Genomic DNA, 22,869 nt, shown 5'->3' with positions numbered 1-22,869 from the left:
ACATGACATATAAAACAAGCTTTCTAAGGCATTCTACTACTTAAAATGCCTTGTAGCAGAATAAATATTCCTGAGACAAGGTCCCTAGAGACCATCGAAGTACTATTAATAGTAGTGAAAATATGCATATTATATATGAAAACATTTGCATATATAATGCTTGTGCACACCCCAACCGTGCAACACATCATGACCAGCTGATTGCCTACAGTTACAGGCAGTTGTGTTCAGCGGCCGGACCCACATTTACCATGGCAAGATCCAGGCCATGGAGAGAATGCAGCTGTTTCAGAAACAGTTATGGGTGAAGACTGACAGTCTTTTTAGGCTTCTGAAACATTTTGGTTGAATCCCTCATTGCCACAGTCCCTGACATTTTCTTCTTTTGTCTGCAAAGTCACTGCAATACTTGCAAATGCTGATCCCTTGGAATATGACGTCTTTTGCATACTCCTTTTTTACAAAAAGAAAGATTGGCCTTTGTGTAGATCGGCAATAGAAGGCTGCTAAAAATAAGGATGCAATAGCCACATAGGTAGATCAATTTAGCATGCTGAGAAAACTAGAGAGCCAGGAGGTACTCACTTCATACATACACCCTCCCAGAAACTGCAGATTAAGGGGAAAAAAAACTGTATTTAGGAACTGTTTTAAATTGAAGAGCCATAATAACCCTCTGAAGAAGCAGAGTGGAGAGAAATTATGCAACTGTAGCTGATTTGAATCAGATTTTGAGGGAACTAGGGAACTCTCCAGAACAGGTATCTGCTCTGCAGTTCTTCATGTGAATTAAAACAGAAGGTCATTGTAAAAGCTGCTATGTTATAAAAAAGCAAAATAATAAACCCTCAGAAATAGGATTATTTAAAAATGGAAAATGATGGGAAGGAGGGGCATCTGTACACATTTTCTAGTTCATGAGGATATATTAATCAGTATTGTTGTATTGACATAAGTGGTGATGAGGTGATTTAGACCATCTGTGCACCTGGCTGTGTGGATACATATAACTTTGACCAGAACCGATGATATCGGCAGTCTTACAGTGAACAAATGAAATTCCAGTTATTAAGCACAGATCAAAGATGTAGCACATGTAGCAAAGAAGCTACTAAGATGAGTATCCAATGTGAATGGGCTATTAGTAGAAATAAATACATCAGCAAACGTGACAATGTCAAACCCTCTACAGAACAAAGCATAACACAGAAATGTGAAAGTGACTCAACTAGTAGAAGTCTGGCAACTGCCACAGTCTGGTGAGGCAAACCTGAACCTTCATTCATTGAACCTTATATGCATTTACATGGTTCGACTTACATGCATATAAGGTCATGACTGCCTTTCCTAATTAAGGATTTTTTTTCTTTTCTCCTAAATTGGGTCCTTCTTTTCTGAGGTGAGGCCCTTCCATTAGTAAATGCAAACACTCGGGAAGAGTGTTGAATTTGGAATAGACTGGAAAGATAGCTGACAAGAATTTGACTTGGTGATACTTATTGGGGGTAGTTTGGGGGGGTGTAAGTTGAAACAGTGAGAAAATGTGGCAGCCATCAACCAGTACTTCCTCCTCATGAACTCACATAGCAAACCAGCCATTTTTAGGAAGTGATGTAAATCTCAATGCTTAGCATTTTAGGAGTAGAAATATAAAAAGTATGCTGTTAGATTTTATTTTGCATTTATAAGAGAAAATGACAAAAAAATCATAAAGACATTTTTCAACTCTACCATTTTATAATTGCAAATTATAAGGTACAAAGCTTACTGATTATGCCCACCTATATGACTAACTCAGGTACAAGGCCTGAACAGACAGGATCATTTTAAAGTACAAGGCACAATTTACTAGTTTGCAGGTCATGGTGTTGGTGTATTTATTTAAACTCTTGTAACAAAGGGACAAGAAGCTTGTGACCAGGGAACAGAGCTCTGAGTGCTTGGTGACAGCAGGCCAATGGCTTTCTGCTGCTCCCCAATCCAGAAGCACCTCAGATGCTTTGTGGAAGCTGTTAAACAAGCGTAAGTTACAGACTACCATTTCTAATAAGGAACTTCACATATACTTGAATAATACACTAGCCTGGAAATTGTGCTGGTTCAGCTGCTGCCTCACAAGCAGCTGAGCTGTCCATGTCACAGCAGCAGATGTTTCAGAGCCGGTGTGGAGCAGACAAGTGTGGGTGGCAATCACTGAAGCCCTCCCAGAGCAGAATTTTTACTGCAGAGCTAAAGCCTCGAAGGAGCTATAAAATAACCTCGATAATTTGACACTTGATAATGCAAACTTCTCAAAAATTTCAAATTATATGCCTCTGCCTGGCTCACGGCCAGGATTTTCTCATCCGATTTCGCTTTGTTAAGATTTCACTGTATTTTAGGGAAACTTCCGCTGAACATCTGGTGGTGTAGCTCAGCGTTTAATCACACAAACAGCGATAATGAAACGCACGAATAAAGTACATCTAAAAACGCTTTTATTGTTTCCCTAGGGTATCTGCAGCGAGGGGAGCAGCCCACTTCAAGCCCGGCAGCACCAGAAGCTCACCCAGGCAGGCAGCCCGCGGCACCCACGGCTCCGGCACAAGGCGCCGGGGGAGCACACCCCCCACCCCCCATTCCGCGCTACCACCCTTCTTTTCAAGGGGGACTTTCGCTCCGTGTAAGCCCGTCACGACAGGAACCCACCCTTGAGGGAAGAGCGAGGGGCTCGGAAACACGCCCTTCCCACACATGCCAGGCTCCCCGAGGCCAGGCGGCATCCCACAGAGAGCCCCGCAAAGCGCCTCACAAAGACCCTCACACCCCGGCTCACCCGCTGCCAAAGGCCACGCGGCCGACCAGGTGAGCGGGACAACGACCACCACGCAAGTGCAGAGGCAGCGCCGGCCGGCTGGGAAGGCAGCACAGGCGGCGGACAGCACCCGCAGGCCGCCCCTCAAGAAGACCGCCCGTCCTCTGCCTTTATGCAAGACGGAGACCTCCGGAGCTGGGCGCCCAGCGGGGTGAACGACTAGCACCGGCCCCGCGACCACCTCAAACGATCGCTTCACTCCGCTTCCTCAGCCCGGCCTGTTCCGCCTCCTTCTTCTTGCAGGTAACACCGTGCGGGGCACATGGTTCGGTCTTGCTGTGTCCTGCCCTGCCCTGCCCGGGGGGGTTGCCCTTGCCCCTGCCCCTGCCCCGTTTGCTGGCTGGAGCGTTGGTGGAACTGGCCCAGGAGGCGCGTGAGGGGGGAACTACTGAGAGCCGAAGCGGGACGGCACACGGTACACCACATGCGGGGCCGCCGCCAGGACAAAAGGCGAGCGGCGAGTGGGGCAGGGCCGGCGCCGAACTCCCGGCAGGGCTTGTCCGCCCTGCAGCCCTCCCGGGCTGGCTGCATTCCTGGGACGGCCTCAGTTTTGCGGGACTCCGCGCACCTCGGCCGCTGTGACCTGGGCTGGGAGCCTCTCCGTCGGGACGCGCGGTATTGGAGCCGTGCTTCCCGCCCCTCATTCCTTCCCCGCCTCCCGCCCCAGGAGTTCTGCTTCGGGATGCGCTCTGTAAGGCCGACTCGGGGTCGCCTTTCCCTGGAGGGGCGGCGGAGCAGTAGCGTGTGAGCCGGTTGGCAGCGGGAGAGCCCTTGGTGCCGCCGCTCGGAGGGGGAAGGGGTGTGTGGCGGCGGGGGGTCGCAGTACCTCGGGGGGGATTAGAGCGCCTAGGCGGTTAACACGTTGCTGTGCTAAGGGAGCCCTCAGGGACCGGCCTCCTCGTCTGGACTGCGAGGAGAGGACTGGCAGCAGATGGACATCAGCTAAACAGAGCAAGCGTAATGGGAGAAACTTTCAGGGCAGAATTACTTTGGGGTAGATTAACTATTCTATTTGGGTAGTGGGCATCGGTGGTGTGTCTGTGCGATTACGAGCGATACAATACCCTTCCCTCTGCTTAGCAGTCTTTTATTCTTTGTTTTCTTCAAACTAAGAGCACAAGGGCGAGTTACTTTGAGGCGGGCTTTCACTCTTGAAGCGGCTGGTCTGCTTCACTCGGCTGAGGGGCTCCATTCACTCTCAGGTTGCTCAGCTCCATGTTACTGACTATCTTAATGGGGGAGCGCTGCTGTATAGTCGCCAAAGCGAGAAGGGGCACTGGTGTGTTGGGGAGTACTGCCTGTCCTCCCTGTGCATGTATGTGTACAGAGACGGGGACTATGTGGAGACTGGAATTCAGCGTTGCAAAGAGAAAGCTACAAAGCAATTGCTTTATCAGCTCTAATGTTCAGGTCTGTTCAAGAAGCCAAACGGCTGGAGCTTTTTCCTAGATTGTATGAAGACATTAAATGCTGTGTTTTCAGGGTGCAGTGGTTGATTTTTAAAAGCCAGTAAATAAGAAGAAAGTACGAAGCAGGGCTACTGTATGTCCCTGTCATTCTTGGGGCTTATAAGTAAGCAGTTTATATTCTGCCCTCCTTTTACTGCAGTTTTCGATTTATAACCTCTCCCCCTTGGCATTTATAGCAGTACTTGTTAATAAGACCACTCACAATACTTGTACAATAATGAGAAGCAGAGGCAGAATAGCTGTCCAGGCAGAGGACTGGCTTTGGAGCATTGAAAGGAACCCTTCCAAGTAAAGGTGGCTCATGGGTAAACCTCCAGCCTTAGTACCGCCACACTGATGTGCTGTTTGGTTGCACTGGCCTTTGTCGTCTACCTTAACAACCTCATAAGCCCATAAAAACAGCAGTGGAATTTAGCCTATACTGTACTTGTAGCATGCAGAGTGATCTAGTGAACACTGCTTTGGTCTTAATGTATGTGTCTTGTTGTCTTATTGTTTGCATTGTTGGGATTTAGGGCCTAGTCCATTAACTGCTATCTGTATATGTCTACCTGTGATGTTTGTATGAATTCCCTGTATGGGCTATATGCAAGACTAAGTCCTTTAATTTGATTAACAGAAGAGAGTTGAGCTCTTTTTGCAATTGATGATGTTTGTTTTTCCACATTCAGAAGGAAATTATAGTGCTTATCATTCTCTTAAGATCTTTATAATGCTCCACAGTGCTCATGATGTCTGTTTGTTATACTAGAAAAGAATAGTAAGAAACAGAAATGCAGTGATTTGCTCAGGGTCTTAGAATTTACCTGGGCCGAAGCTTTAGCTTAGAATCTAAGAACATCTTGACTTTATCTCTGTGCCTCAACCATGAGAAACTGTGCCTTTCTTCCACATTCGAAGTACAAAATTATGCTTAAATATGTTCCAGTAATTATGAAATGCACTGAGATGAAAAAAGGTTGTATGAAACTTCAGTCTCCCAGCTCCACTCTCCATTTTTTTATTTTTTTAATGAAATGCAACTATAACTGCATTTGTATGTATTTCTTTCAGATTTGCAACCAACATAATGCTGAAGCTCCCAACTTGGAACAAGCATTTCACAGAATGGCACAAACAGAACCTAATCTGGACCATGGTGTATCATGGTTCATCCTTCCGTCATACTGGGCTAAAATGGTTGTGGCATTAATCTCCTTCCTCTGTTTTGCTAACAGCTATGATGGAGATTTTGTCTTTGATGACTCTGAAGCCATCATCAATAATAAGGTTTGTCTCTCTTCCCCCCCCGCCCCATGCCTTTTGACATAAATGGTCCTAGGAGAAGATGTAATGACAACAGTTGATCTCAGTAGATCCTAGTAAAGAACTTCCTTCTGATATTCCATTTTTTTTAACTTCATTTTTCTGTTTTGTTTTATTATGTCTGAGTTTTTTTAAGTAAGCCTTATTTAAGGTTACCAAACAAGGTATGCAGCAGTGCTCTAACAAAAAGCTAGAAGCATAAGTATGCTTAACAAAATGTTATTCCTAAAGCTATTTGAATAACATGACTTGGGTTCTAGTACATAACAAAAGAGTGAACAAATTAAACAGCTTCCTCCCCTCCCTCCTCTAAATGTGCCCCCTTTCATTCTTTTGCAAGTGAGATGCTCTGCTTAACAAGTGTTACCTTCTGAAAGGGAAGGAATTTGTCTGCTTGTTATCTAAGAAAACATTAGCTAGGGTTGCGGCAGATCTGGATGTGATATTTAGTAACACTTATTCGCAGAACACCTGTACATCAAGCCTGCCTATAGACCTAATTTTAGGTTCATTTCTATGTGAGTGGGTGTATGGAGTGGACTTTTTTAACACCTGTTGATGTTAATAGGAGATTTTTTCATTATCTTCTCAGATGAATTAGCCCAATGAATAAACTTACTCTGGTTACAGGGTACATAATGCATCATTAAGTGATTGTAGGGTGATGAGGTTCTCCAGCTGTGGTTTCTACCATTAAAAAGTTATAGGAGCAAGAAAAACATCTTTTTCTTTTGCTCCTTCCCCCCTTAAAAGTTCCTGTGACACCAGTATTTTTTTTGAAATAGAGGCAGAATATTCTTGTGGTCTGTCTTAAAACTGATCATACATACAATGAACAATCCCTGAAATTAACGTTCATTTCGAACAGGCCTTTAGCTGAGGTTTTTTTGGTTGTGAGGAGTTGAGTGTCTTCAATTGCTGAGACACTTCTTAGAATCACATGTAGCAGTTAGTGCTCATGAGTGGGTCTTGGCGTTGCAGCTCTTATGCTGTTCTGGAATGTTAAATGCTTGGCAAGAGAAGCACAGGGTAAAAAGAATCACCCTCATCTGTTGGTTCTGTTTTCCTGAAGCCATGGGTTTACAAGGAGGATAATCTGGAAACTCATATCATTAGAAGACTACAATTCACAATTTTTTTCCTTGCACAAGATTTAGAGGCAACTTACTTCAGTGTGCCTTTTAGAATCTCACAGAATCACTGTTTCCTTAGACAACTTTGTATTATGCTTGTTTAAGTCATCATACCTTGAATTATAAGTGTATGGGGGAAAATACATCTGCCAAATTAGAAATAAATCTCAAGGCATTCTAAGAGAATGCCATAGACACTATTTTTATTCTTTTTAAGAAGCATTATAGTTTAAATTACACAGCTCTTGGCAGTGGTTTGTTCTGCAAAGTTTTATTTTGGCCATGATTATAGTATTTTAATTTCCTGAAAGAATGTACAAAACATTGATGTTGAAAAAAGGCAGGTTTTCTTCAAGTGCAATTTCAAACTTTACTTTCAAAATGTTTCAGTTTATCTATGCAACAAAACAACCTGCACCAGGATTATAGCTGTTGGCAATGCTGAGAAATTCAGCCAACTGCTTAAATAGATTAACTCATACCTAGTCTGAAAAACTGGGAGGCTTATTCTATTTTTCACAGCAAAATCCTCTATTATTCCCTAGAAATTAAATGAGATTTTTGTGACAGTATCATTTTAACACAGGGGTCGTATGAATATATGAAAATGCAAAACCCACAAGAAAAATGCAGAGACAGTGAGTTTACCAGCTTAATGGTGAGGAAAAGCATTTAGCAAAGGCACAGTTTATTCAAAGTATAGCCTATTTTATTCCTATCCAATAGGAGAGACAGCAGGTGAAGTAATTTTGTAGATCCACTGACCATTACTATACCAGTATTTTCTTGGGTACCACACAGTGACCTTTTTTGTTAATTTACTAGCTCCCACCAGCTCACCAATCTTCAATTTTTTTATTTTTTATTTTATTTTTTTTAGTGAAAAATACAGTTAGCTGACCTCATGCCTACTGTATTGTGGAACATTCTGTTACTAGATTTATATTGGGGTCCAAGCCTGTTTTCCAGATGCTTTCTTGACATTTTAAGCAGCATTTTCACTGGTACACAATAGTGACTTTTGTCTTTATTTATTTGCTAGCTTGGCAAGGCAAATAGTTGGATTAGGAAGAGTTTCAGACGCATTATAAGCCTTTATATAGAAAACCTGACCTTTCTTCAAGTATTGAACTTTGCTGTCTGTAAGCTGCTGATAATCAAATATTTAGAGATTCTTTGCTGCCTACATTCAGTTCTGAAAGAGAAAATCATATGTAATTTATAAATCGCTGTGTCTCTTAGAGCAAGCCATTCCTGTTTTAGGGTAAGTCTACTAAGTGGGAAAACTAACATAATAAACTTTTTATCACAGAAGTTGGATTCAACAGCAAGATACATGACTGAAGATTTTTTAGGTCATATGGAAGTGTAATCTAATCACTAAGAATTCTGTGTATTCAGCTTTTCCTGCATGCTTCCTATGGAAGACAAAAGAAGGCTGATTCTAGCGGAAAGGGAAATCTAGCCTTTCACATCGCCAGTGTATTTCACATCTCGTTATTGAAGACCATCTGTGACATAGAAGACATACTTCTAAAATTTTAATACAAAAAAAAAATCTTTTTCATAGTCCCTTTCTTTGGCAAATGTACATAAGGAGCTGTGTTGTTGGTTGGAAAAACCTGAAATCTGAAGCCACAGTGATCACTGGCAGTCAGGCCCTGCAGAACACAAAGACTTCAGTATATGCTGGAGTACAACCTTGTCCCAACTTGCCCTTGAAAAGCAGGCTGTATTGATTTATTGGACTCCTGGTTGAGTGCACTCCAGCTCTGAGAGTCAAATTATGACCTTTGGGGTGTATGCATACCAGTAAGGAGTGGGACAGGAATTTGGGTGCCTAAGGCCAAAATTAGTCCTAGGAGAAGAAAGAAATCTGTAGCTATTGCTTGGTAGTAGAAACATCTATGAGACAGTGAAGGAATTTTGCACCTTGATAATTCTTAAGCTCAAATAGGATCCCCTGTGAGTCTTTCTTAAGGTTTTCCCTGAGAATGCCTTAATTAACAGCTGCAGGATATGACTATGATGTTAGCTCTGCTCTCTTTTCTGTGTATTGATTAGTAGCCTATTAGTGAATGTTTCACTTCATTTGACAGTGTGGTAGGATTTTTAACCTACTTCTCCCTCCTATTTTTTTAATACAGTTGTCCAATACTGTCCAGATTTGATCAAGTTGGCAGTCCTGGGGTAATGGTTGAAACTGATGATCTTAAAGGTGTTTCCAACCTAGGTGATTCTATGATTCTGTAAGTGATAGAAATAAATCTCTTCATGGGATTTTTTTATTTTTGTATGGATGAAAGTCAGAATGTGTTGAGAGAAGCAGGAAAAAAGGAGTTATTTTAAGTTCAGTTTAGCAGCAGCCAGTCATCATGGCCCAGACATTTGGCTATACTAGCAGTTGTATGTGTTCTCTCTTGCCTTGTTAGCAGGCCAATAATGCTATCTAAGGATGAGATGGAAGATACTGGAGACTTTAGGAGGTGCTCAGAATACTGTAGAAGCAAGTGAAATGGTAGCAGCATTTGAGAAGAACTGGAGTTAGTGATCCAGGAGTATTGTAATGTGGGAATCTTGTAAGTAGATGGAGACGTAGGAGGAATAAGCCATTGCACACCAGGCCTTGTAAAATCTTTCATGGGTTTACCAGCCTGGTTTGTCTGCTTGTGTTTGTATTGGCTTGTTCATAGAATGGTTTGGGTTGGAAAGGACCTTAAGATCATCTAGTTACAAGACCCCTGCCATGGGCAGGGATGCCTCACCCTAGACCATGTCGCCCAAGGCTCTCTCCAGCCTGGCCTTGAGCACGGCCAGGGGTGGACCATTCACCACTTCTGTGGGCGGCCTGTTCCAGTGCCTTACCACCCTCATAGTAAAGGACTTCTTCCTTATAGCTAACCTAAATCTCCCCTGTGTAAGTTTTAACACATTACCCCCTGTCCTATTACTACAGTCCCTGATGAAGAGAATCTGCTTTGGTTTGTTGGTTTCCTGAAGAATTTCAGAGGAGAAGGTGGGTGGGGTGTGGAGTAATTCATGATTGATTGAAGGTGTAATACCAACACTCATATGAAAGCTGTTAATTTCCTAGTACAATTTTGTTCTTAGGTTCTGTCTTGAGAGTATTTAACCTGCACATTTTTGCTATAGCATAAATTGTATTTAATTGCCATAACGAAGGAGGATAAGAGGGGCAAGTAGAAGATGACTAGTTGGAGCTTCTTAGCTTGTCCTCTCGGAAAACAGAAGCAGATGTTGCCAAGGTCCTTCTTTTTTCCTCTCCAAGGTGTATATTTTCCATTCAGTAGTCTAGGTTATTTGGATATTTTCATTATCATCATGGCTTTAAGATAAAAGGAAAGAGTAGAGATTTCCTTTGCAGTGTGTTTTTTTTAATAGCCCCCTACCCCACCCCAACTTAAAATAATTCATTACTTTTCTGTCTTCTGCTGTTAATATTTTAAAACAGTAGATACTCTGATTCTTGGTTTCATGTGCTAAGAATTTAAGAGATGGGGGGGGGGGGGGGGGGAATACTTGAATAGGGTCCTATGCCAGGTAAGGCTTCAAAAAGAGCTAATTGTTGTTTTCTGTCTTTGGTCTCCTTCCTTTCACTAGTACTTGTGCTACTGACGCTGGTAGAAACATGGGTATTTGCAGCGGTTTGTAGTTGGCCTCCTTCACAAGATAACCTAGGCCTAACATCAAAGGCTTTTTACAAAACTATAACGTGGAAGGTTTTTTTGTGTGTGTCTTGTATCTCAGCTGTTAACCAGGTTATCAGTTGATATGAACACATATAGCTGTACGAAATTTCATGTAGTTTTGCCTACTTACAGAATCCAAGCATCTTGGTCGTTATGATGACAGGCATCCAAGATGTGACCTATCAGTAGTGAGCCAAGAAAGCACCTCCTATGTCCATGTTAGCATGAGCTTGTATTAGTTAGAACTTTTTTGTGTTTTAGCTGCTTTGAGTAAAACAGAAATGTTAAGAATATGGTAATTTATGATGTTTCCTTTTAGGACCTCAGGGCAGAAACCCCACTTGGTGACCTGTGGCATCATGACTTTTGGGGTAGCAAGCTCAGCAGCAATACCAGTCATAAGTCATATCGACCGCTAACTGTCATAACTTTCAGGTGAGATTTGTCTTTTTTCTCACTGTCTGAATTTTTTTTTACATACACTCACTCAATTGATAATAGGCAGGAGGAAGCAGAAAAGGGGAACGACAAAGTATCTGGAGGGTTATTGCATACCTTTCCGCGATATGGTTTTCCTGTTTGTTAATCTCCGTTTGAGTTTTAATTTTCAATTTTTTTTTCCCAAAGTATACATTATTTTGACATTCTGTATTTTACTGTAGCTTTTAGAGGTTGCATCTTATGCTCTTATATACCCTGGTACTAGGGGCAGTATGGGTCAATATGTAGGTCACATCATCAGAGGCCTAAGAGGTGTATATTCCCTTCACTTAGCGATGCTGCCACTTATACTTCTATTGTAGTTTCTGTTTTCTGCCTTCTGGTGACCTGTTAAATGGGGTTTTCTTGTAAATAGCATCAATCTACTGTGCCCTTTTGCCACTTGGTCACTGAACAGTCTTCCCACCTCTTCCCTCCCTGATAGTTCATGTTTGTGCCTGAGAATCCTAGTTGGGAAGATGTCTGCCTGTATATATAACTTGCTGGTTTTCTCAAATAACTACGTTTATGAGGATTAGTTGTATAGATGCTTAGCTCATGTTTTTTTGCACAGGAATTTGAGCAAGCAGTAAACCATGTAGAAACTGGGCACAGTAATGCAGAAAATCTTTGAGGACTCATCTTAAGGTTCTTTATTTTCCCCATGCAACTCAATGTTGTGGATGGGGACCTAGCACTGGTTCTGCAGATATGTCCAGTCTAGGCAGGGACTAAGTGACTGCCGAAGCACTCCCACTCTTAGTCCTCATATTCAAGCAAAAACTTTGACTCTTGAATGCAGTATCAAGCATTTTAAGAACTTGGCACTGTGGGTTTCACTCTCTGTTGGGCTTTATTCACATTGTCATGAAGGAAAATATGCAAATGAATAGAAAGTGTCAGAGTCTTAAACCCATTAAAGTTTCCAGTGCATTAAACAGCACATGCTTTCCTTTAGTTTCAAGGTCTCTCTGGTATATTGCATCTCTAGTAACATCTTGGTTAGTTTAAAGAGTGAACTGGGATACAGTTATTACTATATCTGAAAATATATATGAGCATGTGAAGATGGTCCGTAAAATGCTAGTAAGTAAGAAATTGGTTTTCTTAATTTTCCCTAAGCTCCAATTTATGTGCATCACATTTATAATAGGTTAGAGTTTTTTAATAGATTTCACATAAGCCAGATGCAGACTGACCAAATGAACTATATAAAATTCCCTATTCACACTAAGTTTCTGTATATCTCGCCTACAGATAAAAGTGTGTGGAAAATAACAAGATGTTTCTCCCATTTCTTCTCCCTCTCCATTTTATCAGAGTTCTAATCTTGAACAGGGTTTTGTGACTGAATTTTCACTTACACTTCCTTCTGTTTCTAATACTCAAATCTCTCTGTAACCAATCGCACAGATCAGTTACTAAGATGTGCTCGCTGACTACTTTCTGGATGTATACTGATTGTACCCAGATGGTTTCCACATTGCCAGTCCAAATGCTAGGACATTTTTCAGCCAGAATGTCAGTGGAAATCATAGTCTGAGTTGCATACTAATTTCTTCTTTGTGTGGATTTAATTAAAATAATTTCATCCAGTTAGTTTTGGACATAGTTGCTCTTAAGCGCAAGGGTATCCCCCCCAGTAGATTTGTTTTTTTTCCACAAGGACATTCCTGCATTGCAGCATTGAAGTTATGTTGCTGACCAAAAGTAATTTCTAAGTAACCGTAGGTATGATTAACATAATAGCACTAACATATGTCTTTGGAGAGGATAGATACTATGCTGAATATGGTATCCCATATGAATACCTTTGAGTAAAGATCAGGACATAGTTTCTAGCCAACTGTATTGGCTCGGTGGTAATAACATGCATGCTGGGATTTGGTGGTTTTTTTTCAGCTTTTTTCTTTTGGTGGGGGAAAGGGGAGTTGTGCTACTTAATACGATCTTGCTATGGGATTGTTTTAAGTTTTCTGTTTGCATATCTCTACCCACTGATGTAATTCCTAGCCTTAATGTTCTTGTTTCTGTATAGAATTAATTACCTTTTTGCTGGAGGCTTCTACCCAGTTGGTTTTCATGTCATCAATATAATACTGCATTGTACTATCTCAGTGTTGATGGTTGATGTATTCTCGATATTATTGGGTGGACTGCAATTCAGTAATAAAGGAAGAAGGCTAAACCTGGCTCCAAAGACATCTCTTCTAGCTGCTTTGCTGTTTGCTGTACATCCAGTGCACACCGAATGTGTAAGTAGTGAATAATGAGCTCCAAAGATTTATATCTTAGAAATTCTTGATGATCTTGACTAATTCTGACAGTCTTATACTCTACACATTGCTTTTATATATTCTCAGTACTTCTCTTGGCGCACGTCTTATGAGAACCATCAAATGTTATGGTTAGTATGTTCAAAAGATTGAAATTCTACAGGGCTGGACCTTATTGAGGAAGATAAATCATTTAAGTACAGTAACTAAAGAAGGATAGCCCTAAACTACAGAGTTTCCCTAGTTACTGAATTTCCCTAATTACTTTTCATTTGTATTTGCTTTGATAAAAAAACAAGGAGATACAAAATTGGAGTAGGGGTAGTATATGAATTCTGTATATGAGTGTATTAGAATACTGCATCTAGTTTTGAATCCATGCTGCAAGGACAACGCTAGGAAAAATTGAGAGGTCTTGGAAGAGCCATGAAAATGATTAAAGGACTGGAAATCATCCCATGTCATGAGAGATCAAACTCCATGGGTTTATATTTTAATATGAAGGAGAAGATGAAAGGATTTATTTTTTTTTATCACTGTCTGTAATTATGTATGTGAAGAATACAGATTTCATAGTAGTGGGCCCTTTAATAATGCAGACAAAAGAGTAACAATGGCTGAAAGTTAAAGCTGTAAAGATGCAGAATAGAAACATGGCACATGTGTGGCAAAGATCAAAGTTCTTGTGTGGAAATTCTAGTGAACAGGGAGGAGACAGGGTTTTTTTAAAACTCTCTTTTTGCACTCACAGCTAAGAAAATCTAATGGCCTTTATGCCAGTGGGCTTGCTGGATGTGGTCCCTGATTGCTTGATCTTGTAATAATGAATAAATAAAAAAGAAAAAAAATTGCAATGCAGGAGTCATTCCTCTTAGAGTTTGGAAGGACTAAGCTACTAGAAAAAGTACTAACTTTAACTTTGATCTCTGTGCTAGTAATGAACCCTGAATCCTCAGTGTACCTTGTATATGTGTGGAACTGATTTTTCATTTATTCACAATATGCTGTGGTTTTGGCTTTTTTTCATTTGCTTTGCACATGATTGATGGGGAAGAGGTTATGGAAGGCTATGCCTCTCAGCTGACTGGGGACTCTGCATGCATTGGAAACCTAGAGATGGTACGAAGTTGGGTATTAGTAATTTGGCACCTTTTTTGGCAGTGTGGCTAACACATTCTGTCAGTCATTCTCTGGTGTTTGCTTGCCTGCAGAATAACTTCTTTGTGAGGGCATGTTGTGCTGGTGTCAGAAGGGCCCCTTGTATTTCTTTTCTCCAAAACCAGTTCTAGATGTCAAAGTGCAGTAAAATGAGTCTTCAGTGCTTTTGATGCTCTGACATGTAAAGAGAAATCTCACTTGAGTCTTAACTTTGTAATAAAACTCCTATTGACTCCTTTATTATTATCCATAATCATCATCTGCATTCCATTTAACTCTAAAAATATATTTAAATCAGCAGGCAAATGTTAGTAAGACCTTGGTCATGTCAAATAAATTACAAGTGAAGTGGTTTGCTTGCATATATGAGGTTTGAAGACTTGTGTATACTTAGCGCAAACCTTGGAAGAAGAGTAAAAAGGTAGGATGCTTATATACCATATGTCTTCTAAGATCCAGGAGTAAACAAAGGCCTCTGATCATTTATGTGGTGAATAATAAATCTTGCTGCACTGAAGCAGTCATCATACTGCTATGGTTCTAGCATGACTGTGTATCAGGCAGCATCTCCTCAAAAAGCATTCTTCATGATTTTAAATCTGTGAGTTTTAAGTATCATGACATCTTGGTTTTGAAATGAGATGACATATTTTGACATAAAATTGTGAGGAATCTGTCTGCTTGCTGCTTTGGATTTTGGTATATACAGCACAAAACAGACGCATAAAACAGATCTTGAAAAGTTTACAGCTTTCAGTACCTATGTAAGAAAAACAGCTGTCATTTTTCTACCTACATGTAAACACTCTTGTGGTGCAGTCTTCTCTTCTATAAAATGGTTATTCTTTGTAACACTTGAGCGATGGAATACTAAATGAAACACAGACATAAGAATATTCCTGATGCTAATTTAAAACTGTGGGGGTTTTTTTTGTTTACCTTGTTACCGGGACTACAGACATGATCCTGCATTTGAGATAACATTGTCCTGTTGGAGTCATCTGAGGCCATATGTGTGTTTTTTACCCTCTTAATCTCTTTGTTATAACAAGTTGGCATTTATTTTCAAAATTGTGTCAGTTCACCTTTACTTTTATCTCATTAGCTGAGAGTAGCTCCTGAAACAGAATGACACGTCATTATTTTCACCTTTTAAAGCAGTCCACAGCCATTGAGTTAATTCTCTTAATATCTTTATAAAACAGAAAAAGAAGCAGGGAAGTTAGATGCATGGCTTTGGATAAATTAATAAGTTTCTCTGAACTGCATTTGGGAGTCCAACAGTTTCTCCTTTTACGCTATCAAGTGAAGCTGAGGGTAAAGTAGGGGAGAGTCTCTTCAGTGTATTCGGTCCTACTCTCATGCCTCTGTGCTTCTCTCTCTGATGTTACTCAGTAATAGTTGTTCCGTCAGTTCATACTTGTACAAAAAATGCCCTTCTCATAAGACATGTTAGCAACCAGCTTTAAACAAAGTGAAGATACACTTTTTACTTTCCTCTTTCTGTTCCACTCAGAAAATGGGACAACTGGTGTGCTATACAAAAAACAGTTTGTGCTTTTGTCCCTGAAACATCACCTCAAAAAGGACATTAAAAAAAAAACAAACCTGGAAGTCTTCTGCTCTGCTTCCAGAAGGCCTCCGTATGCATTTTCTCCTGTAAACATGGAACCCAGTACTCCAGGAAGTAGAGCCAGACTAAAATGTAAGGGGTATTTTCCATGATCCTTGCTCTGGGTGTATGTTCTAGTGAGGTCCCAGCATCAGGGCCTATACTGTCCCTTGCCAACCCCATGTTACGATTTCCACAAAAAGTTCATCATGTATCTGACACTTGTAATTGAGGAATGAAGATCCAAAAATATGTCATGCTGTGTCTCAGCAAGTTACTGTGAATACAGTTTAAGGGCTTGAACCAAAGCTTGGTGATGGCCCTGAGAATGCCCTTGATTTAAATAGATTGGCACAGATCAGGAGTATGGAGGTCCCAGAATGTGCTTCTCATTTTCTTTTGCATTAGTACAGCTTCTGTTACAAGATGTATTTGAAGGTATCTTTAATGCAATCAGTTAATAGAGCACAAAAAGCTGTCAGAGGGGAGATTTTTTTTTTTTTCCTGATTCTGCAGGCTAGAAGCTATTTATCTATTCTGAATGTTCAGACTGCACTTCGATGGCTGGCTTGTCTTCTGAAAGTGGACAGTCTTGATTTGCTTTCAGCAGAGCTGCTGATTTCACTGGGGTTCAGGATGTTTGCTAAAAATTCTACTGAAAGGCAACATGATCCAAAAAAACCCAGATGGAAATGGAGCATTTTTTTCCAGTGAGGTCCTTCTTTATTTCTTAAAACAGCAAATTTTCATAAATTAAAGCCAAACCATTCACTTAGTTGATACTAAGCAATACCCAATCAAAATCAGGATGTGGCTTACAAAAGTGTGTATCACTTATCCAGTAAACCAGTGTAAAAAAAGGAAAAGAAAAAGTAAAGTGATGTAGCAGTATTCTTTTATACATTTCACTTTGTATGTGTGTATACCTTTATCTCAGGTTTTCTAAGAATAAAATCTGGTAATCTGAAACTTTTCTCTCTTTTTTTTTTTTTTTTTTAAGGTTGCTGGGATTGTTGGCAGAGCAGACCTCCTGTGTGCCCTCTTCTTTTTGTTGTCATTCCTTGGCTACTGTAAAGCATTTAGAGAAAGTAAGCATTCTGTTTGCCCCTTAAATTTTACATTGTGTATATTTTCTGCTTTTATACATTTCAGTGAAATATAGCAAAACTAAAAGTGTCAGCTTGATGTGGTTTGAATTTATTAATGTTTATACCCTCATAAAATATTAAAAACAACCAACCAACCAAACGTGCTTTAGCAGGTATTTATTGTTAGAAGAGCTGGAAGGGTTGCTGTTCCTAATTCTCGTTAAACACTAAGAATTTATTTTAAGAAAAGTCTGGTTTATAATAGGCTTATCTGTTAAATGTTTTATTGTTTAGAAGCATAAAGAAATATTTTAATAAGCATTTTGAAAAAAATAAAACCTATGAATGTAAATTCTTAAATATTTTAGTACACTTTATGCCATTATGTTGGGATGGCTTAAATGGAAATGATCTTTAGGAACCTTAATTGTATTTTTAGTGAATTGTACAGAATTATTCATATGAGTAAGCCTTCTAAATTCCTGGAATATGCAAGTGCTGGCATATACATACTGAGTGTAGTGTTACTCAGAGATTTTGTAAGACAGCTCTATTTAACATGAACAGTTCCATTGTAGATATTCTTTCAAGTGAGCTTTTAGATCTGTTGTATTATTTGATCCGAATGCAGGTTGGCAGTTCAGATACAGTTGTGGAAAAATTATCTTGGCACGCTGGTAAATAAGCACACAATAATACATGAATGCATGATTATGAAAAACTGTACAGGACATGCAATCTGCTCTCTGAATGCGCCCTGCCACAGGAATTATGAAGATCATTTGGTGAAGCTCCTGTGGGGAGCTGTGTTGTGAAAAGCTTGTATAATACCAGTTCAATAGGCATGGCCTGTAACATTTAACCGGAGTTGGCAGTGTATTACAGAGGTACCTGAGCTGGCTTTAGGTGATCTAACTTTACAACATAGTCATGGCATCATAGAGCTTAGTGTAGGCTGAGGCGGGGGTCAAGTTAGTCCACAGTGAGCTCTTAAGATGCTGTGAGTAGCTCCTGCTGCTTGTATTTAGGTGTTTTGGAACTTTTTTAATGATTTCTGATATCAAGTTTAACTTAAATATTACCACTTCAAATTAGATTTATAGTGATTCCTGTTCACTTTTGATATTTTTCTCCCTTTCGAGTAGGTTTCGGTTTTTTCAACTGAGATAATTTCTTGATGAAAATTGGCCTTGGGATCTTGTTTGCTCATTTGTTCTTTTCTCACCTATTTTACTAGGTATGGTTGTGCTTTAGTATTTGTTCTGTTAATGCTGGAGTAAATTAGACAAAGCAAAATACTGGCAATGTGCTCTCTGGTTTGCTGGTACAGGTAGACCTGTATGGCAGGCGTAATAATTTTTGCATTAACTCAAGAGCCAAATTCTTAGGACTACCTTGGAGAGTTTCATATAGGACTTTCATATAGGATTTTGTTATGGAGGACATCTCAAGAATGATTTAAGAATGTGATGTGTACTCTCATTAGGAATATTCTGAGTGCTTGTACAACTTGTGAAGGCCATTTGGATACCTTTTAGAAGTCTGTGTAATTTTAGTAGTATTCTTATGCTGAAATTCGTATAATTGATACAGAAGAAGGAAAATGTCATGAAGAGAAGATATTAAGCAGCACTTACTGTTTTTTACTGGACATTACATCATAATAGGGTCAGAGCTGTGTCACTTAAGCATATTTAAATCTAGTTTTGCCAAGGAAAACTGCAGTCTCCCAGCATAGTTGTGTCTTTTCTCTTTCAGATCAATGTTCAGTATTTACTGTCACATTCACTGCCTGATTTTCCTTTGGCAACTTTTTAAAAAAACATAGACTTTCTTTATACTTAAGAATTTGTATCAAAGTTAAATGCTCTTCCAACAGTTACCTCATTTTGGGTAGCCTGGTGACAATTTAATGTTCTTGCGGATACTGTCTGGCATGTCCTAAACAAAAGAATGAAAAGTTATTTCCAGCACAACTAAGTTCTTTAGCAGATCTTGCATAGAGCCTGAAGGGAGGAGCCCAACCTTCAGAGTATCTCTTTCCTCTGAATCTTACATGAGTTGATGCAGGCTGATGAGCCATGTGCCAAAATCCAGACATTTCAGAGTCAGAGTTTCAGGCCAGAATGGTTCTGGTCTAAAAACTGATTTTGGAATGCCTTGGTGGGATTCATTGTTCATCCTGGATGTGCCTTGCTGTGAAAATCATTCATTTGTAAATAGAAGGGTGGGTGAGATAAAATAGAATAGTCTATGTCAGTTGGAAAGGACCTGTAACAATCATCTCATCCAACTGCCTGACCACTTCAGGGCTGACTGGAAGTTAAAAGCATGTTACTAAGGGCGTTTCCCAAATGCCCCTTGAACACTGACAGGCTTGGGTCATCGACCACCTCTCTAGGAAGCCTGTTCTAGTGTCTGACCACCCTTTTGGTACAGAAATGGTTCTTCATGTCCAGTCTAAACGTCCCTTCACGCAGCTTTGAACCATTCCCACACATCCTGTCACTGGGTACCAGGGAGAAGAGATCAGCTTCTCTCCATCTCCACTTTTCCTCCTCAGGCAGCTGTAGAGAGCATTCAGGTGAATCCTCAGCCTCCTGTCTCCAGACTAGACAAGCCTGTGAGGTCCTTAGCTGCTCCTTATAGGACATTCCTTCCAATCAGGAGCTCTAGATTCTTTTCTGCAGAGCTGCTGCCTAGGCAGGCCCCAGCCTGGACTGTTGCATATTTCTGTCTTTGATTTTCATGAGTCTTCTATCAGCCCATTTCTCTAGCTTGTCATGGTCCCTCCAAATGGCAATCCTATTCTCCACTGTACCCATAATAATTACTGCAGGTTTGCTCTTACTGATGAACTTTGAGGAAGTGTCAGAGTAAAACTAACATTGAAAAGCCCGAGTTGATACTACTGATATGTTTGTGTCCTCAGTAACAAGCACTGTTTTGTCACCAGCAGCATCCTAACGCTACTATCAGACAAATAGATTATGTAAGTCTTCCATGAAGAGCCTGACTATTCTTGCTGCGCAAGGCAATGTGAGACTTGTGTACAGCTGTGTTGCAGAAGTCTCTCTGTGTTTCAGTAGCGTAGATGTAGTTGTTGAACTGTCATTCTCGTTCTTCTCTAAAGGAGACAAAAGTCATGGAAGAGAGACTGGTCAGTGCTTGTTTTCACCTGATATCTCGGTGAATGAATCTGAGATTTATTTTTTTATTATTATTTGTTTGGAGTAAGGACTCATCTCTTGAGGAGGATTTGGGTATCTGTGGAGAAAGTATATATCATTCTGAAAACAATCAGGAGGTCAGAGAAGTATTGGTGTCAGCCTGCGAAACTTCCAAAGGCAAATAATGCTTTTTGTGAAGCTCAAGATATACTACAGCTTGTTTGCCTGATGTAGTGTGTTGTTTTGGTGGAATTTGGGGTAGACAGTTTCTTTTAGTCAAAATCTGTGGCATTATTCTTTTTCTTTTTTAAGTATAAGCATTTAACACACTATGTGTTAAATTATGTCTTGCTTAATTTCTAAGGCACTGTTATTTTCTCCAGTATACAGTTTCTGATGTTACCATCTTTGATAGGATATCATTTATATTTGCAAGGAACTAATCTGTTGTTCTCATTCTGTCCTGCTGTTTTAAAACACAGCTGTGGGGACAAATCCACTGCATAGGCTTTGGAGGCAGCAAGAGCTGACAACTGTTTAGGTATGTTCTGAAGGAAATTGTGGATTATTAACTTTGAATTTTAATGCAGCTTCTCTGGGAATTCATAAGGCAATTTAAAATTGCTCTAGTATTCATTTTGCCTTCCTTTGTCTTCAGCTTTGACAGTGATCCAGTTGCATGTATTTGCCATCTGCATTGGTGATCTCTGAGTGATGTAAAAGGAGGAGTTCATGATTTGCTTCATGTGAATAATATTAGCCAGGATATTAAATAGGGGATCAACTGCTTGCTCATGTGCTATGACTTCTAAAAAATACTTTGTTCTGTTTGTGTGTTTGTTTTGTTCTGTTCTATGTAGTTGTCTGTTAAGCATCTACTAGTTCATTGCTAATTTAATAAAGCATGTGAAGTAGACTGTAGTGATGAGTGTTGTGAATATTGGAGTTCTGTATTATGGAGGTTTTCCTACAGATTGAAAATGGTTTAAGTCTCCTGTATGAAAGATATTATTATTGCGGGGAGTTTGTTAGCTATTTCACGATTGGTCAAGAGGTATTTACTATTATTAAACATGATTTTTCATCTGTGTGCTCTACTATTTATATTTGAACACACTGGAAGGCAGTAGTTATCTGTGGAAAAACTAGACTTTCAGAGGAGTGCTTTCAGAGAATGAATTACTGAAGATGGTGACTACTTAAATTATTTTGATGGGCAGAGCAGAAACAAAACCCTTTTTTTGTAGAATTAGTGCTAACTTTTGTTTGTCCCAGATGGTGTAATTCAGGGATAGACTATCCCCTTACTGTAGCCTATTTGTAATGAGTTTGAGTTGCTTGGATATGTTTAGGAATGGCATTTGGTATTGTAATTTCATTATTAAGTAAAATGCTGAGCTGCGGTAGAATGTGTATTTGGAGACACACAGGAGATCTCAGGCTTAAGTCAATTCTAACAGTGTATTCTTATATGGTCTTTTAAGACTAGATAATTCTTCCTCCTTTGCTTAGCAATTCACAAGCAGGCAATTCTTAGAACTTGGTTACATGAGTATTTCTAATAGTTTAGTTGGAAGATGCCATCCCCTTAGGCAAAGTATGTTAATGGATTATACAAGCATTTGATGTATTTCAGTTAAACATTTCTGCAGGAGCTCAACATAACTTACTTTGCTTCGACTTTCAAAAGAGCAGGTGCTTTCGCAGAACTGGTTACAGGGTTTCACCTGAAAATGGTGACTACTTAAACTGTTCCAAGCTGTCACCTGGCTGAGCCTTAAGATGCTCAATTAGCTTTGAAGAAGGGGATGCAGAATGCCTCAATGTTTGAATTGGTAATGATCGTTTGGGATATTGTTATATTGACTTAAAAGTAAGACTGATCTTGGCACTCTAAATGGAGTATTTTCTTCATATCCGTAACTTTGAAGAAATGTGTTTTCATTTGACTTGTGGATTTAGAAAACTGCAAGATAAGGTCTCTCAAAATAGAATTAGCATTAGGAAGACAGAGTTGAGGTGTATCATCAATAGGCTCCTCATAAATTAAGGATTAGTCAGTTCCACACTGTAAAAAATTTTTTGTATGCTCTAGGAATGCTTATACTGGAGTCTGGCAGCCTACCTAGAGGAGCCCTCATGGCTTGTTTCTAGTTTCTATGGGTATTTCATTGAATCCCCTCAACTTTCAGATTAAAGTCCTCCTGAAGAAGGGACTGTGTGAGCAATGCTTTTTGGTTTTGTATAGGAACAGTTTATTTCTATAGTTTTTTTGGTTTGTTTTTTTTTTTAAAAAAAAAGGCAAGTACTCTGTTTCTTTGGCATGGTTACTATTTTGTCCATCTGTTAGAGTGGCACAGTGCCCACTCACAATATGGTGTACCAGTTTCAACCAGGCATAGGTGCCAATGAAAGATTGGTTTCGTTTTCTGACACAACATTCTTCTGGTGGGGAGCAGCACTGTATTAGGGGAATGTGCTTTGTTAGACTCATTACTCCTGTTGGCATGTGTGTATCTCATAATAATTAGCACTTATTCAGTGCTATACATTTTCAAATCACTGTTAAAAAAAAAAAGAAAGGCATTGCTGGATTATGGTCTTTTGTATCTAT

At 39.9% G+C, this 22,869-nt stretch overlaps 1 protein-coding gene across 2 annotated transcripts in view; it reads left to right on the top strand.

Annotated features, from left to right (window-relative positions):
• Positions 1 to 5,358: 5,358 nt before the first annotated feature.
• Positions 5,359 to 22,869, top strand: part of TMTC4 (transmembrane O-mannosyltransferase targeting cadherins 4) — a 50,742-nt gene continuing 33,231 nt past the window's right edge. For both annotated transcript variants that reach the window (XM_057402099.1, XM_057402100.1), the window contains exons 1-4: positions 5,359 to 5,592; positions 10,791 to 10,906; positions 12,990 to 13,206; positions 16,998 to 17,085. In XM_057402099.1, coding sequence (XP_057258082.1) covers positions 5,362 to 5,592; positions 10,791 to 10,906; positions 12,990 to 13,206; positions 16,998 to 17,085 — 652 coding nt within the window. In that variant the 5' untranslated portion in view covers positions 5,359 to 5,361. The remainder of the gene's footprint in view (positions 5,593 to 10,790; positions 10,907 to 12,989; positions 13,207 to 16,997; positions 17,086 to 22,869) is intronic.

The sequence above is a fragment of the Pezoporus wallicus genome, unplaced genomic scaffold, assembly GCF_028554395.1.
Source record: "Pezoporus wallicus isolate ANWC-B61680 ecotype Strahan unplaced genomic scaffold, APGP_CSIRO_Pwel_v1 contig_6520, whole genome shotgun sequence".
Taxonomy (NCBI): Eukaryota; Metazoa; Chordata; class Aves; order Psittaciformes; family Psittacidae; genus Pezoporus; species Pezoporus wallicus.
The sequence above is the reverse complement of the archived record's forward strand: the minus strand, read 5'-3'. Positions and strand labels throughout refer to the sequence as shown.